This window comes from Lasioglossum baleicum, unplaced genomic scaffold, assembly GCF_051020765.1.
Source record: "Lasioglossum baleicum unplaced genomic scaffold, iyLasBale1 scaffold0021, whole genome shotgun sequence".
Lineage (NCBI taxonomy): Eukaryota > Metazoa > Arthropoda > Insecta > Hymenoptera > Halictidae > Lasioglossum > Lasioglossum baleicum.
The window spans coordinates 266,245-279,387 of record NW_027469081.1 but is presented as its reverse complement, the minus strand read 5'-3'; the positions used below and the strand labels follow the sequence as shown (position 1 = coordinate 279,387).

General features: G+C 36.6%; 5 protein-coding genes across 9 annotated transcripts in view; 2 read left to right on the top strand and 3 right to left on the bottom strand.

Annotated features, from left to right (window-relative positions):
- The window catches only part of LOC143219272 (uncharacterized), a 10,755-nt gene extending 1,599 nt beyond the window's left edge, over window positions 1–9,156 (top strand). Inside the window, exon 3 of the mRNA XM_076445287.1 lies at window positions 58–9,156. Coding sequence (XP_076301402.1) covers window positions 58–612 — 555 coding nt within the window. The 3' untranslated portion in view covers window positions 613–9,156. The remainder of the gene's footprint in view (window positions 1–57) is intronic.
- Window positions 1,063–4,446, bottom strand: LOC143219271 (heparanase). Of its 4 annotated transcripts, none has more exons than XM_076445286.1 (7): window positions 4,305–4,446; window positions 3,494–3,617; window positions 2,930–3,243; window positions 2,585–2,831; window positions 2,145–2,504; window positions 1,502–1,946; window positions 1,063–1,429 (listed from the first exon to the last, which is right to left on the bottom strand). In XM_076445286.1, the coding sequence occupies exons 2-7, from the start codon at window positions 3,558–3,560 to the stop codon at window positions 1,267–1,269; spliced, it is 1,596 nt and encodes a 531-aa protein (XP_076301401.1). In that variant the 5' UTR covers window positions 3,561–3,617; window positions 4,305–4,446; the 3' UTR covers window positions 1,063–1,266. The 4 variants fall into 4 exon arrangements, with proteins under 4 accessions (XP_076301401.1, XP_076301398.1, XP_076301399.1 ...); XM_076445283.1 differs by lacking the exon at window positions 4,305–4,446 and adding an exon at window positions 4,077–4,218; XM_076445284.1 differs by lacking the exon at window positions 4,305–4,446 and adding an exon at window positions 4,005–4,146.
- Brd8 (Bromodomain containing 8) lies at window positions 5,102–8,818 on the bottom strand. The gene is made up of 3 exons (XM_076445271.1): window positions 8,679–8,818; window positions 5,363–8,328; window positions 5,102–5,278 (listed from the first exon to the last, which is right to left on the bottom strand). The coding sequence occupies exons 1-3, from the start codon at window positions 8,695–8,697 to the stop codon at window positions 5,102–5,104; spliced, it is 3,162 nt and encodes a 1,053-aa protein (XP_076301386.1). The 5' UTR covers window positions 8,698–8,818.
- On the top strand, window positions 8,833–13,143 carry LOC143219273 (tetraspanin-33). 2 transcript variants are annotated; one of them, XM_076445289.1, is made up of 5 exons: window positions 8,833–8,983; window positions 9,585–9,788; window positions 9,874–10,047; window positions 10,128–10,259; window positions 10,376–13,143. In XM_076445289.1, exons 1-5 carry the CDS (start codon window positions 8,900–8,902, stop codon window positions 10,610–10,612), a joined length of 831 nt encoding a protein of 276 aa, XP_076301404.1. In that variant the 5' UTR covers window positions 8,833–8,899; the 3' UTR covers window positions 10,613–13,143. The 2 variants fall into 2 exon arrangements, with proteins under 2 accessions (XP_076301404.1, XP_076301403.1); XM_076445288.1 differs by lacking the exon at window positions 8,833–8,983 and adding an exon at window positions 9,196–9,337.
- Window positions 12,225–13,134, bottom strand: LOC143219274 (AN1-type zinc finger protein 1). The gene is made up of 2 exons (XM_076445290.1): window positions 12,709–13,134; window positions 12,225–12,627 (listed from the first exon to the last, which is right to left on the bottom strand). Exons 1-2 carry the CDS (start codon window positions 13,132–13,134, stop codon window positions 12,247–12,249), a joined length of 807 nt encoding a protein of 268 aa, XP_076301405.1. The 3' UTR covers window positions 12,225–12,246.

The following is a 13,143-nucleotide window of genomic DNA, read 5'->3' as shown; positions in this document are numbered from 1 at the left end:
TTACTAAATTTTGCTAAAACTGGTTGGATATAATCGTATAATACATTTGCGTTATAGATTCCAGAAGTAGACAATGTTATTGAACTTCCTCTATCGTTTACGGAGAAGGATATCGTGGGAGATGACGAGTTAACATTAAACCTACAGTTCGCAGCAGAGTCTGAGATAGTTAAACATGCACTTTCCTTCAAGTTTGAAAATAAATCCGGTTACTACTATCTCAAAACAGTCAATTACAAGTATACAATGAAAAACAATGGCAGCAGCACAAATCATAGCTTGACACCAAACACAGACATTGTCTTTCCATCAAAATTTTCGTACCATTGTTCGCACAATCTTGTCTTCAAGGAAAATGATAGTTATTTCTTAACTATTAAGGATTTCCAAGTACAACTGTTTAATAACGAAGATTCATCTAGAGAGGCAAGATTTGGCAGCACGTACGATTGCGTTGGTTTCATGACCATTCCAATTTGGACTGGAATATTTGTTGCCACTATATTAAGTTTCATTATGATTTGGGGTATTACTATGCTTATGGATATTCGTATTATGGATAGATTCGATGATCCCAAAGGGAAAATGATCATGGTCTCAACTCTAGAATGATATGTTAAATTAAAGCTAGTGAAATGAACGTTCTTCTGTAAATATATAACATAAATAGTAACCACCCAATTAATTGTTATACCGTTAGTTCCATACTTATGTGTCGCACATACATATACATATATATTATAATTATTGGTAAATACATTCTGAAAATATTGATTTCTTTTTAAGCCTGTTCAAATGTAATTTCTATTTTCGTTCGATGTAATGACATTTCACTATAGAAAGATGATATATCTAATCATTCCAAATACCTAACATTATGTATTTTTTCAGTATTTGTATATTTGTTGCGATCGCGCGCGAAAGAACTTAAAGTTTACGAATACGTTCATACGGATGTCGTTCGTGTATTATACTTATAGGGTGTTACGTTACATGTTGACGATAAGAGGTAGTTGTCTATATAGACGTACATACGCGTACACATATATGTATATACATATATTTATAGATACGTACAAATTCGTATAATATAATAATACATACATGAATTTAGTTCTTTAACCATTTTATTGAGTTCGTAAATTTTTCTCGTTCTTACCAAGAAATTGTAAAAATGTTTTACGAGACCGTATTATAAACTTATAATATAAAAAAATGTACTATACAAAACTGTGTATGATTCTCTATTGATCTTTAGCGCAATAACTATGTTTTACATTCTGGGATCTCCACTCCGTGTATTACCACGAACACCATGGAGTAGGGTGGCAAAGTAATCTTTTCCGTAGGCTCTAGTATCACAGGCCAGAATGATGGCAAATTCCCATCGGGTTGCAATTTTAATGTTTTACCATTCATCTTTATAACTCTGAAAAGAAACTTGTACAGAAGATTGTAATACAATATTTCTATACCCTTGTAATCAATCATGTTCGCATACCTCGATTGAAGATGATCAGAGGTAAGCGCGTAAAAGAAGATTTTAGCACCTTTGCGAAGTATGGGAAGGATCCCATGAATGATTATTTTAGTAGGAACTTTGTATATATTGACTCCGTATATCGTGAATGCTGGGACTCTGTTGATCAATGCTTTCTCAGGGGTACAGTGTGCATAGAGCCGTATTCCGCCCAAGTCATTTGGCGATGATATCTTCAACACTTTCTCCGACACAAACTGTTTATAAACAACGCTAACCCACCAGTCTGGATTCGGTATCAGATCTGGTCCGATCATAGCATAATTACCACCGAATAACGACTGTCTGGTGACAACATTTACGCCCGTGCTAGCACTGTACCCTAATTTATCGAGCCATAGAAATCCGGCCACAAATCTATCCGACAATTCCGGCGCGCCTCCGCCATACGCTGTACTGGTTTCTGCTGTAAGTGACACGTTCAGTCCTGCTTTTTTAGTTAGTGTTATTCATTGTTAACACTTTATCTACCGGAAGCCTATTAATCAGATTTTCAACAATCGCGTTTTACCAAAAGAGAGCTTAAAAATCATTTCAGTAAAGTAATTAAGAAATAATCGTCGGTAGATAATGTGTTATATATGTAATTTATGTAATCACATACATAACCACATGAGAATATCTTTCCCCGTTAATGCAATGGCCTGCTGCATAGATCTAATTTCTTCTGGTAAATAATTGAATGTAGAAACATTAATAAAATCCGCGACCGTGGCTTCTCTCCCATTCAGATAATACTGATGCCAGGTAACATAGTTGACGCTGTCTTTATCGTTCTTTAAAAACGTTTCAGCATAATTTTCTCCTATACGTTGAGGTTCCCCTACATGGTTCACTTCTGGACCAACAAGGATGCTTGCATCGTATCCTTGTTGATTTAGCAACAGTCTTAATTGATAATAATCATTTGCGAGTTGCGTCGCATTCACTTTTCTATTAAACACATGGTAAAATGAATTTGGTTCTGCAATTACATTTCAAACGTAGTTAGAAGCCACGGGTAAATTAATTATTAATGATTGTGATATTGTAGCTCAATTTTACCATTTCCTAATTGCCAATCCAACTTCATACGTTTCTCTTTGGCAAATGAGATTATATTCCTGGCATTTATATCACTCCACTTATTGGTCTCATCTCTAATTAGTACATTTAAATCGAAAATCATGCGTAGCTCCGATTTTGTTGCAAAACTGTACAAGTTTTCGAAATCTACGTCGATGATTGTAAAGTTACTTATATCTGCACCATCCACCGGACTGATCGTTGTTGCATTACTTATCTGCATCGTCTGTAATTCAGAGATATGCGTGAATTATAGAATTTAATGTATACTCTATATTGAACACACACATTTTTTAATTGCATATATGAAAAGATTAATAAAACCTGATTGAAGAACAGACAGTCCGAGGATGTGCCGCCTACGCGAACGTAAGCGGGTGCAAGATACCGGGCTAAGTTGATGAACTTTTCATTTTTAATTGGAAGATTTTCCATATCACGCAGTAAAGATGTATCGAGTCCAAAAGATAAGAATTTGTCCGACACAACATATCGTGGTGAACGTTTTAAATTCAAGTACCACACGTGGACGTTGTTCGTTTCATTGATCGCGTTGTTAAAATTCCATGCCGACAATATTAAAAATATTATACAAAATCCCAGTATAAATAAGCTCAAAACAGGGCATAACGAGGTATCTGAAATTCGGAAAGAAAGAATGTCATCAGTATTTGTATTCAAAATTGAATTTTCAAGCATGCGCGATACATCGCGCAACATGGCGGCAATGTCGCACACCGGTAAAATAAATCCAATATAAAAAAAAAATAATGCGCAACACATGCCTTGCACAGTTTTAGTTGCGAATTCGTACGTTGTAACATAATTTACTCGAAATAAGTTAAAACTGTTACGATTTTTACCATTAACTGGGACAGTTATACTTACGAATACGAACTTCACCAAGATTCTCATATTGATTCTTCCCCCGTTCGTTGATTTTAAAGTAGCTCATAATTGTCTCCGATTTTCTGAATGATTTCAGAGATATTCTTATTTAATTGTTCTTATTCTGTGTAAAAGAGAAACACGTTGGTTAAGTAATGTTACTTCTGTTTATACATAGCAACCGCCGACAAGAAAATGAATGTAAATAAATTGTGCACGTAACAGGGCCGAATTCGCGATGAAAAGCGCCCTATCGATTAAAACGTATACACAAAAATTTTCTTTAATCTTGGAAATTTCAATTTGTAGAATGAAAAAAAATTACTTTATTACGCGTAAATTTTCTTTTCGCAACGTTACATCCAGGTTGCAATTTTCCCGCATCGAATCGACCTGTACAATGATTATATTTTTTCTGCCTGGCAACTGTAATAATTATGAAGATAACGTGTCTAATTAGACTCTTCGTAATGTATATTCAGAAAAGTTTAATGGCAAGGTAAATATATACCTTTTGGAGATATTTGACCAGGACCCGAGTCTAAGCCGCTAGAACTCGATGACTGAAAGAATACAGACTTACGTCGGTGTTTGGCAAGGCGATTACGATAAGACAAACTTCGACGACGTTTCTGTCTTTTAAATAGTTGTTGTCTCGATTCCGAGCTACTTAATTCATTCTCAGCCCAAAATGATTTGTCGCTATCGTCCGATGCCGGTAGCATTAGCTCTGAAGACTTGGATGTATATAAATATGATCGTTTAAATGAAGGATAACATTGCGTACACCAGTATCACTAAAACAACTTACTATTCCTGCACGTTTCCCGTGTTGATAACACGAGCTATTTCTAATGTCTGGTCGAATCAATGCACCAAAAGACACTGCAGAATAAAATGATTGGTGGTCATAACCTTCGTCGTCTTCGGAGCTATGCACCATTTTGCGAACGTCACCACTAGCGTAATGACCCATCGCTCTTCTTACTTAGATTTTCGATAATATAATCGTAACACGTATTTCTTGTAAATTAGTTGCTTATGTTTCTGTTAAACTGGTAAATTTCTAAGTGAATTGGGGCTCCAAAATAATTTAAATGTTGTTGAGAGCCATTTGGAATATGTAGTTGGTTCTTTTTTGTTGTGTCAGTGCAGTTCCCATTGCTTTTCAAAATTTCATTCGTATATAGTATATAGAATAGGCACAGATATTTTGTTGTTCAAAATGTTTTTATTACATTTTTGTCAAAGCAAAAACATATATTTCAGTGAGGTCTCATGTTTCTTAAGCAATCAATTATAAATGGAGTTATTAAATTCACTGTACATTTACATTTACAATACCGCAACAGTATGTCATAAAAACAAATGAAACCAGTTTTATATACGTTCAATATAGAATATACTTTTTTATTCTTTGCTGTTATGAGAGAAAGTAATGGAATAGAATCGAAGTGATTGTTCATCTTATACACATTATAAGCGTCATTCGCGTCCAACATTGTCCTTTGTTGTCAGCAAGATAGAGCCATCTGTATTTCGCTTCCTCTGAACAGTTCCTCGGAACTTCAATGTTAACCACATACACCTACAATCGAACAAGAAACCTTAATCGTTCTCTGATTTTCTACGTTTTTTCGAACGTGGACTGTCTGTGTCATGTGGGCTCGGCGTAATGTGACTCCTTTTCCTTTTTATACTACTTTCACTAGCCTCGCTACTACTGCTTGCTGCAGTTCTTGTTTCTCTTCTGAGCGTTCCCTCTCCTGTAACTTGCACCAATATCTAGAACGAGAATCAAATAATATTCATTATTTATGAGAATAATTACATTTAGCATGCACCATATTTATGGCTAAATTTACATACCTGCATATGCTGTAGGCATTCCTCCTGCATTGAAACTGCCATTTTATAAACAAAAGTATCGTGTTTATTGTACATAATTGCATTTTGAAACATTAGCATGACGTCGCGCTGGAAGTGTATTGTAGACCTAATCGTGCCATTGTCAATATTCTTTTTAATCGTCGATAAGTCCATTGGTCTAAAGATTACCGAATGATAGCCCGGTGCTTGATCTTCCGTAATGGGTCTCAAAAATACAGATGCATACTTATGCGTGGCAAGACGATTATAAAATAGCATAACTGCCTTCTTCCACGCTCTATAATCCGCACCTTCCCCGGTACTTTCGTTCTCTGGTTCACTGTCAATAGATGCATTCTGTTTTTTCGAGTAAGTTTTCATAGCACGTCCTCCGCTTAATTTGCTCAACGAAGATTCTTCCTCGTCTAATTCAATAGTATCTTCACCAGCGCTCGCTATCGATTCTGTTTCCTTTTTTACATTCTGTTCGTTGTCTATGATCTTCTTGTCTTCTTTTTCTTCTTTTAGATCCTCCTTCTTTATGTCCAACATAGTTACACTCTCTAACTGAATTTTAGACTCTTCCTCCATTTTAGATTCCTCGAATGTTTCTTCTTTTTTAATAATAGGAACATCGTTTTCTGATTTAATAGGCTCCGCCAATTCTTGCTTTGATATTTCAACTTCTTCCGGAGACACCAGTTGGCTAGAATCTTCCACGATGGCTGTTTCCTCTATTTCCTCTTCCTTAATTTCGATGTCTTGCAAAAGAGAGCTGGTCGTATCTTCCGAAGAATCCTTTGTGTCTTCCTTCTTAAATTCATCCGTGTAAATCTCCAGAGTTTCTTCCATGTGCTCTTCTTGAGATTTATCCGGCGACTGTTCGGTCACTTCGATGATAGTTTTCTCTTTAATTACAATTAGAGGATCCTCTTTAAACGACTCGACCGATTCTGTGCTTTCAATTGTATTCTCTATGATCTGCTCCTCTGTTATTTTCTTTTTATCTTCTGTGCTATGCTCACTTTCATCGTCTTCTAAAATCAGACTAATATCCTGGGACTTTTCAGTGTCCTCGGTGCTGGGAAGATCATTTGTTACCTCAGACGAAACGCTAACCACTTCTGCCGATGGAACATCTTGCTGTTCACCTGTAATTTTAGCAAGATGCATTTCTAGTTGATCTAATTCCATACTCCCCTTATTATCTAGCTCTTCGGATGACTCCCTCTGCAGTTTATCGCTAGGTGATTCTTTAGTCTCTGATACAACGACCTCCGTTTCCTCCTCCTCTTCTATTTCATCTTCTACCATATCATCCAACTCTTTCATAGGTATTTTAGAGTCAGTGTCCTCAGCGTCCATGTTTGACGCAGAATCCATAGTATCCAATTCCTCGACCATTTGTTTCTCTTCCAATGGTGCATCTTTACTGCTTTCATCGTCGTTTGCTTCCAACTCGGTAACAAGTTCAACTGCCATCCTTTCGTGATTCGTAGATTCTTCAGATTTAGCTTGCTCGGATGTACTGGATGCAGTCTCAGATATTTCAGTAACAATAACCTTAGGCTCTTGTGGTTCGATAGCAACTGTACCTATGATTTCAGCTATGTTTGACGTGCTGGAATCAATTTCTTCGATAGCCATCTCACTTTCCGGCGAATTAGAGAGCGACACAACTTCATCCACATCTCTAGGCTCTGGCCGTTCGGTAACTAGCGGGACTTCTTGAATTTGGGGTACAGTGAGAGTATTGATTGTTGTAGTAGTTGTGTCTAGAGTCTGCGGACTCCCAGTTATTTCTTCCTTTATTAATTCCTCTATATCTCCGATAATCTCGTTAATTTCATCTTTGTCTATTACGTCCGCCATGATGTCTTTACGTATCACATCGTCTATATTGTCTATTATCTGTACCATACTCTCCGTGACCGGAATATTCGGTGAATTAATTGCAAGCGATTGAACGGGAACTGGTGTCTCATGTTGAATCGTTACTTGGTGAACAGGCTGCGTCTGTAGAGTATGAATTTCGGTAGGCACGTTCTGTTGCGGTACGATGGTCGGGGTTGATTGTAAATTTGGTAAGGGACCTCGCTGTGCATTAGTAGGCATTTCAAGCAACATAGATAGAGTTGGTGCACCAACCGATGGTCTCTCTGGCGGTGCGTTTGTAATTGTTGTGGAAACTAATTGATGCAGTTGCGGGGAAACACTCTGCGTCAATTGAGAGCTTGGGACCTTAGGACTGGAGCCAAGTAGACTCGTAATCGTAGGAGAGCTCGCTTGCGCCGTTGTAGTCGATGTCTGAATTTGCATGGTGGGACTCGGCGATTTCAATAAACTTGTTAATAAAGGTGATCTTCCACCTTTACCCTTCTTCTCATCTTCGTCAATTGTTTCTGTTGTTTCTTGAACTTCTAACGAAGTATCAGTGGATCTACGTTGACTGATAGCGGGTGTTTGTGGTGAACTCAATTCCTGTTTTTGTTGACGTTTGGCTAGCCATGCCAAATGAGCTCTGGCTTTTTGTTCTTGTTCTCGTTCTTCCTGTTCAATGCTGAGCCACATCTTTTGTAATTTATCTTCTGAAATAGCTCCAGTTTTCAACATATTCATTTCAGCTTTAAGTTGTTGATACTCTTCCCTTTGTTCAGCCAACCTTTGTCCCAATTCTGTTATCCTCTCCTGCGTCAGCTTCCTAACTATGGACTCGCCAGTCGTTTCTCCGCTCTCCCTCTTCTTTCTCTTCGGAGTATCCGCATTTTCCAATAAGTAGGCATATTGACTGGCGCAAGACTTTTGTGAAAACCAATCGGGTGGCCTTAATGTCTCTTTCTCTACAATCGCCTTCAGAGACCGTGACACACTCATCCAATTTTGATCACCAGATTTCAACACGCTAGATGCTAAACATAGCTGCTCTCGGGTACTCCAATTGTCGTAGGTTCGTTTCAATTTTAACCCTACAAACAAATATTGTAATAGTTAGCATAAATAATGAAAAACACATAGCGATCTTGTGAATAATTTTAATGTAACAATTTCTACCAGGGTAGTAACAGTTCGATCCTAAATACATATGTAGCTTGTTGTTTACATTGTATAGGTTAAAAAACGGCGTTAACTTATTGTTTTATTATACGCATAAATGGAAATAACGAACATATTTGACATTGGTTAGCAACGGGAAACGTTCGTGGCATGATGCTGCTATAATATGCGATCGTTTAAACGTTTAGGAGACGTGTATCAAAGTTAAATAGTTTTCTTAACCTCCAAATTAGATACAAAAGTAAATCATTCAGAAACTTACTGTCCTGTACCGATGCCATTTTTTTAATCAACAATTTAATCCTTTTTTTAATACACACACATAAACATCGGAGGTTCCAGATAAATTATCATGAATTATTCGTTGTCATTCATTTGTGTTTGATTCATGATGTATACATATTTAGATCAACATAGGTACGCACAATACGCAGTATATACTGTTCCACACTGTTCCCTGCTGTTCCCTGCTGTTCCCTTCCGATGGAACATGGAACGCGTGGACAGCTGATTTCAAATCGGGAAGCAGGGAATACAAGAAACAGGAACTCTAATGGCGGATCCCAAGTAAGCTGTCAAAGAATGATGTATTATAGTTTTGGTTTGATTCATGGATAGTCAAATGTAATTGATCTGGAATCGAGTGAAAAGTTCGTCAATATGTACTCAGTATGTGAAATCGTTGGATTAGCGATACGGCTGATGTAAATTGTACATGTACATATATATATATATATATATATACATATAATATACATCTGAAAACGCGAGTGTATTGTACAGTAATTGTACATACCATCCAAGACCTTCTAAAACTGTTTCTACTTTACAATGATGAATAACCGAAGGCGAACAAATAACTTTACATATGTTAGCTCGTGCGTAAAGTATATGATATTTATGCTCAATTTTGTTTTTTGGGTAAGTCAGTTTCTCACATCTTTGGTACCTCAATCAATTTTCTTTAGTTGTTCTAAGCAACATCTTTGCAATCATCTCTCCAGATTATTAGGTCTCCCATAACACTTAATTTTAATTATTATTCTAAAAGCAAAATAGCTTGGAGTGTGAATGGTTAAATTTATGGAAGGACCTAGTACTTAAAAAATTGGAGGGAGGGTTAACTACGGGGATGATATAATCTCATATATGATAATTTGTTATGCAGTTATTTGGAGGATTGTTAATCGGAGTAGGCTTATACGCATTTGTGGACAAATGGCAAGCCACTGGATCTGTTAGAGTGGAGAATGTGTACGATGTGGTCCTGAATATTTCTCTTGTAATGGTCATCGCAGGAGGAGTAGTTTTTGTTGTTAGTTTCGCTGGATGTGTTGGAGCACTGCGTGAAAATACATGTCTTCTGAAATTTGTTAGTACTATTACAAACATGTTGAGTATGTGCTTTTATAGACATTGATTAATTGACATTAACACATTGTTTTATCTTATTGCAGTATTCACTGTGTCTGCTGGTGTTCTTTCTCCTCGAAATGGGTGTAGCAATTGTTGGTTTTGTCTTTCCACATACGTTGCAATCGTTGTTAGAAGAATCTTTCACGGATAAGATTATACAGACCTACAGAGAAGACCCTGATCTACAAAACTTTATTGACTTTGGCCAACAAGAAGTAAGGAGAGATAAGACCCTTTAGAATTTATACATCGCGAGGATCAACAATGTCAATTATATGAACATTTTTATCTGTAGTTTCGTTGCTGTGGTTTGAGCCAAGAAGGATACTTGGACTGGGGAAAAAATGAATACTTTAATTGCTCCAGTCCTAGCGTGGAACGATGCGGCGTGCCGTTCTCTTGTTGCATCAACGCTACAGACATATCGGTACGATATTTTCTACTGTTTCATGTTTCGCTTACTAGTTTTTGTGATAAATGCGCATAAAATCTGCAGCCTAATCACGAAGATGCAGAGGATTAAGATGTCTTTGAAATTTTCAGAGTGGTCTTGTTAATATAATGTGCGGGTACAAAGTTCAAATGTTCCCAGTCTCCGAAGCAGGCAAAAAGGTGTGGACCAGTGGATGTATTGAAATTGTAAGAAGTTGGGCAGAGCGAAATTTGTATACGATAGCTGGTATCGCTTTGGGCATAGCCCTCAGTCAGCTGTTTGTGATTTATCTTGCCAAAACGCTAGAAGGTCAAATTGAATTACAAAAATCTCGCTGGCATTCCTGAGCTTGACTTCAGGCCACCTACCGCTACCAGATTCATTGCCCTCCCAGCTGGCAGGTGGCCAGTGGCCGAACAAGAGGCCAAGATGTTGAAACGCACGTAAACGTTCGAATGACATTACTCGTTCTTTTCGCGATCTTTGTATACATACTATGCATTTTGTTTTTGATCAGGCTTGTTCTGTATTTCAAAAATTATTTTCATATATATTTAAACAAAGGCTAGCAGCCTTTGCTTACAGACTTTCTTTGTTATTGTAAACAAGTTTTTGTTTTCTTTTTTCTTTCATCGTTGAATACTTTAGCCATATATATTTATATTCTTTTTTTTTTTGACAAAATTTGGTTCATATGGCAACAAACTGGTCACGTTAGTTCATTAAAGAAATGTGATCCAAGTCCGAGTCTTCGGTTGCACATGAATTTGCATTTACAAAAACCACTTGCATTTTGATAGAAGTCTCTTTTAGTTTATATATAAGATTAATCAAAGATATAACAGCGAGTGAATGCCAAGGTAATTGATTTAATATTAATGTGCAATAAATTATTCGTGTATGATTTTCGGAAAAAGATATCCTTATACAATATTGAATTTCATACGATAGTAATTTTTGCATCAGATTTTCAATCGTATTGTCAGAGAATAACGTATTCATACATATTATAAGTACTAAACAATTTAAGCTTTTAAATAATTGATCTATAAAAGACTTACAATGACATTATGTAATTTACAAAAGTAGACATGATCAATAAGAGATTAAAACCTTTTTTTATACTACTTTTTTGTTTCTGTATATGTACATTATTGTACATTGTACACGATTATTTGCAAAGATATTTTAGCATGTATATCAATCTCATTTGAAGCGAGAGTTTTCCGCTTTGTTTTCTAGATAAAAAGTAATTATCAGACACAATAGAATACAGTAAATAAGTACACAGATAAAACACGCACATCGTTCGAGAAAATTAACTTCGAATCTCTTTTGCTATGTATTCGTCTTTTTTCATCTTTATACGAGCATACTATAACAATATCGTGGGATTTTAAGAGAAAGTCGGAATAGCGTCATCGCGAACTGAGATTCGTACATTCATCAACATCGATCGTGTGTCGTAACGATCACAGGCGACAAGACCTTTCGACCTTTTCCTGGATCTCCTATAGCTGAAAGATTCTTAGGGGTCTGGAGGTCTCCGATTCCTCGATATCAGTAAACACATAGTCATTTACAAATCAATATAGTTTTGTTCTATTATATTATATTAGCGTAACTCTAATGTATAGACGAGGAAACGTCCAGTGCCAAAGTCAGAATATTGTCTAACATTTTTATTTGAAACAAAAACCTGACAATAATCTGGTGTAAACGATTCGTTTATTGAGTGCATATGGAGTACATCTGCGTGACTTTTTATCGAGAATAAATGTAAAACTGATATATGAATCCATCTAGTTTGTAATAAACAAGTATTATTCTAATATTGTGTTCTTGCCATTACCAGTGTTCAATTATACACATATATATATATAGAAAAAACAGAAAGAGAAATGTTCAATAAATTGACGAGGTGATTCATGTAAAAATAAAGGGAACAACAAGCTGGTGTTATTATTTACTGTAAATCAATTTATTTGTATAAAGATGTATCTATACACGCGCTATCCGAATATTCTAAAATAACACTTTGTCCATCGACAAGCTCAGAGTTCTCTAACAACTTTGTCAACAGCATATCCATTTCTTTAGATACCAATGCACCGGTTGCATGATGATATAATTGTAATCTAGATGCACCCGCTACGTTGTTATTGTTGGGCATTTTAAGTATGCTAGCCATCGAATCTATGGCTTTCCCTATTGTCCAGGTCATGTTCACGTATATACCCCTCGAAGGTCCTAAATGTTTATTAATCATCTTATGCGACGGATACACAAGAAAGTAACAACGTTCGTTCATTGGTACATTCTTAGGACCAACAGCAGAACCTTTTATGCGCATAAGTCGTACCTATAAACAAACATGTCCAATGTAAATTTGTTGTATACATAAAAATTCCATTTTGCAAATCATTTGAACACGGCGACATACTTTATTAGCCATAGCGACGTTCTTAGATTTCTTTAAGTTATCCGTGATTTCTTGATCCACTATTGCCTTTGCTTCCGCGAATTGTTTCTTTGGTATTTGCCATTTCTTCAGTTTTTCTGTCTTCTCTTCGTTCGACTGTTCCAGGCAGCCGTGGTATCGGTGCTTCAAACAATAATGTTTCTTGCATCTGATGCAATGCATCTCGATGGGTGAAGCGTCTTTGCACGATTCATCCGAACAGACGTAGCTGAACGACTTAGTTTTGGTCTCCGTAACATTGTCGCGGAAACTCGCGCATTTGTGAGAACCTGTCTGATAGTGTTCCTCGCAAAAAACATCGCGACAATGGCTGCACGCGAACGGCAAAAAATTCAATTGCTTGCATTCATCGACTGAACATCTTTCCCCTACGTTTGGAAATTCCATTATAAATCC

Excerpts from the sequence above, each read along its gene's own strand:
- LOC143219271 (XM_076445286.1), bottom strand. The coding sequence starts at position 3,560 with ATGAGCTACTTTAAAATCAACGAACGGGGGAAGAATCAATATGAGAAT. Across the intron at positions 2,505-2,584 it reads GGATTGGCAATTAGGAAATG|AACCAAATTCATTTTACCAT; the intron begins GTAAAATTGAGC and ends ATGTAATTGCAG. Across the intron at positions 1,947-2,144 it reads AGATATTCTCATGTGGTTAT|CAGAAACCAGTACAGCGTAT; the intron begins GTATGTGATTAC and ends TGTCACTTACAG.
- Brd8 (XM_076445271.1), bottom strand. Across the intron at positions 5,279-5,362 it reads AATGCCTACAGCATATGCAG|ATATTGGTGCAAGTTACAGG; the intron begins GTATGTAAATTT and ends TTCTCGTTCTAG.
- LOC143219273 (XM_076445288.1), top strand. The coding sequence starts at position 9,248 with ATGATGAATAACCGAAGGCGAACAAATAACTTTACATATGTTAGCTCG. Across the intron at positions 9,789-9,873 it reads ATACATGTCTTCTGAAATTT|TATTCACTGTGTCTGCTGGT; the intron begins GTTAGTACTATT and ends ATCTTATTGCAG. Across the intron at positions 10,260-10,375 it reads TCAACGCTACAGACATATCG|AGTGGTCTTGTTAATATAAT; the intron begins GTACGATATTTT and ends TGAAATTTTCAG.
- LOC143219274 (XM_076445290.1), bottom strand. The coding sequence starts at position 13,134 with ATGGAATTTCCAAACGTAGGGGAAAGATGTTCAGTCGATGAATGCAAG. Across the intron at positions 12,628-12,708 it reads ACGTCGCTATGGCTAATAAA|GTACGACTTATGCGCATAAA; the intron begins GTATGTCGCCGT and ends GTTTGTTTATAG.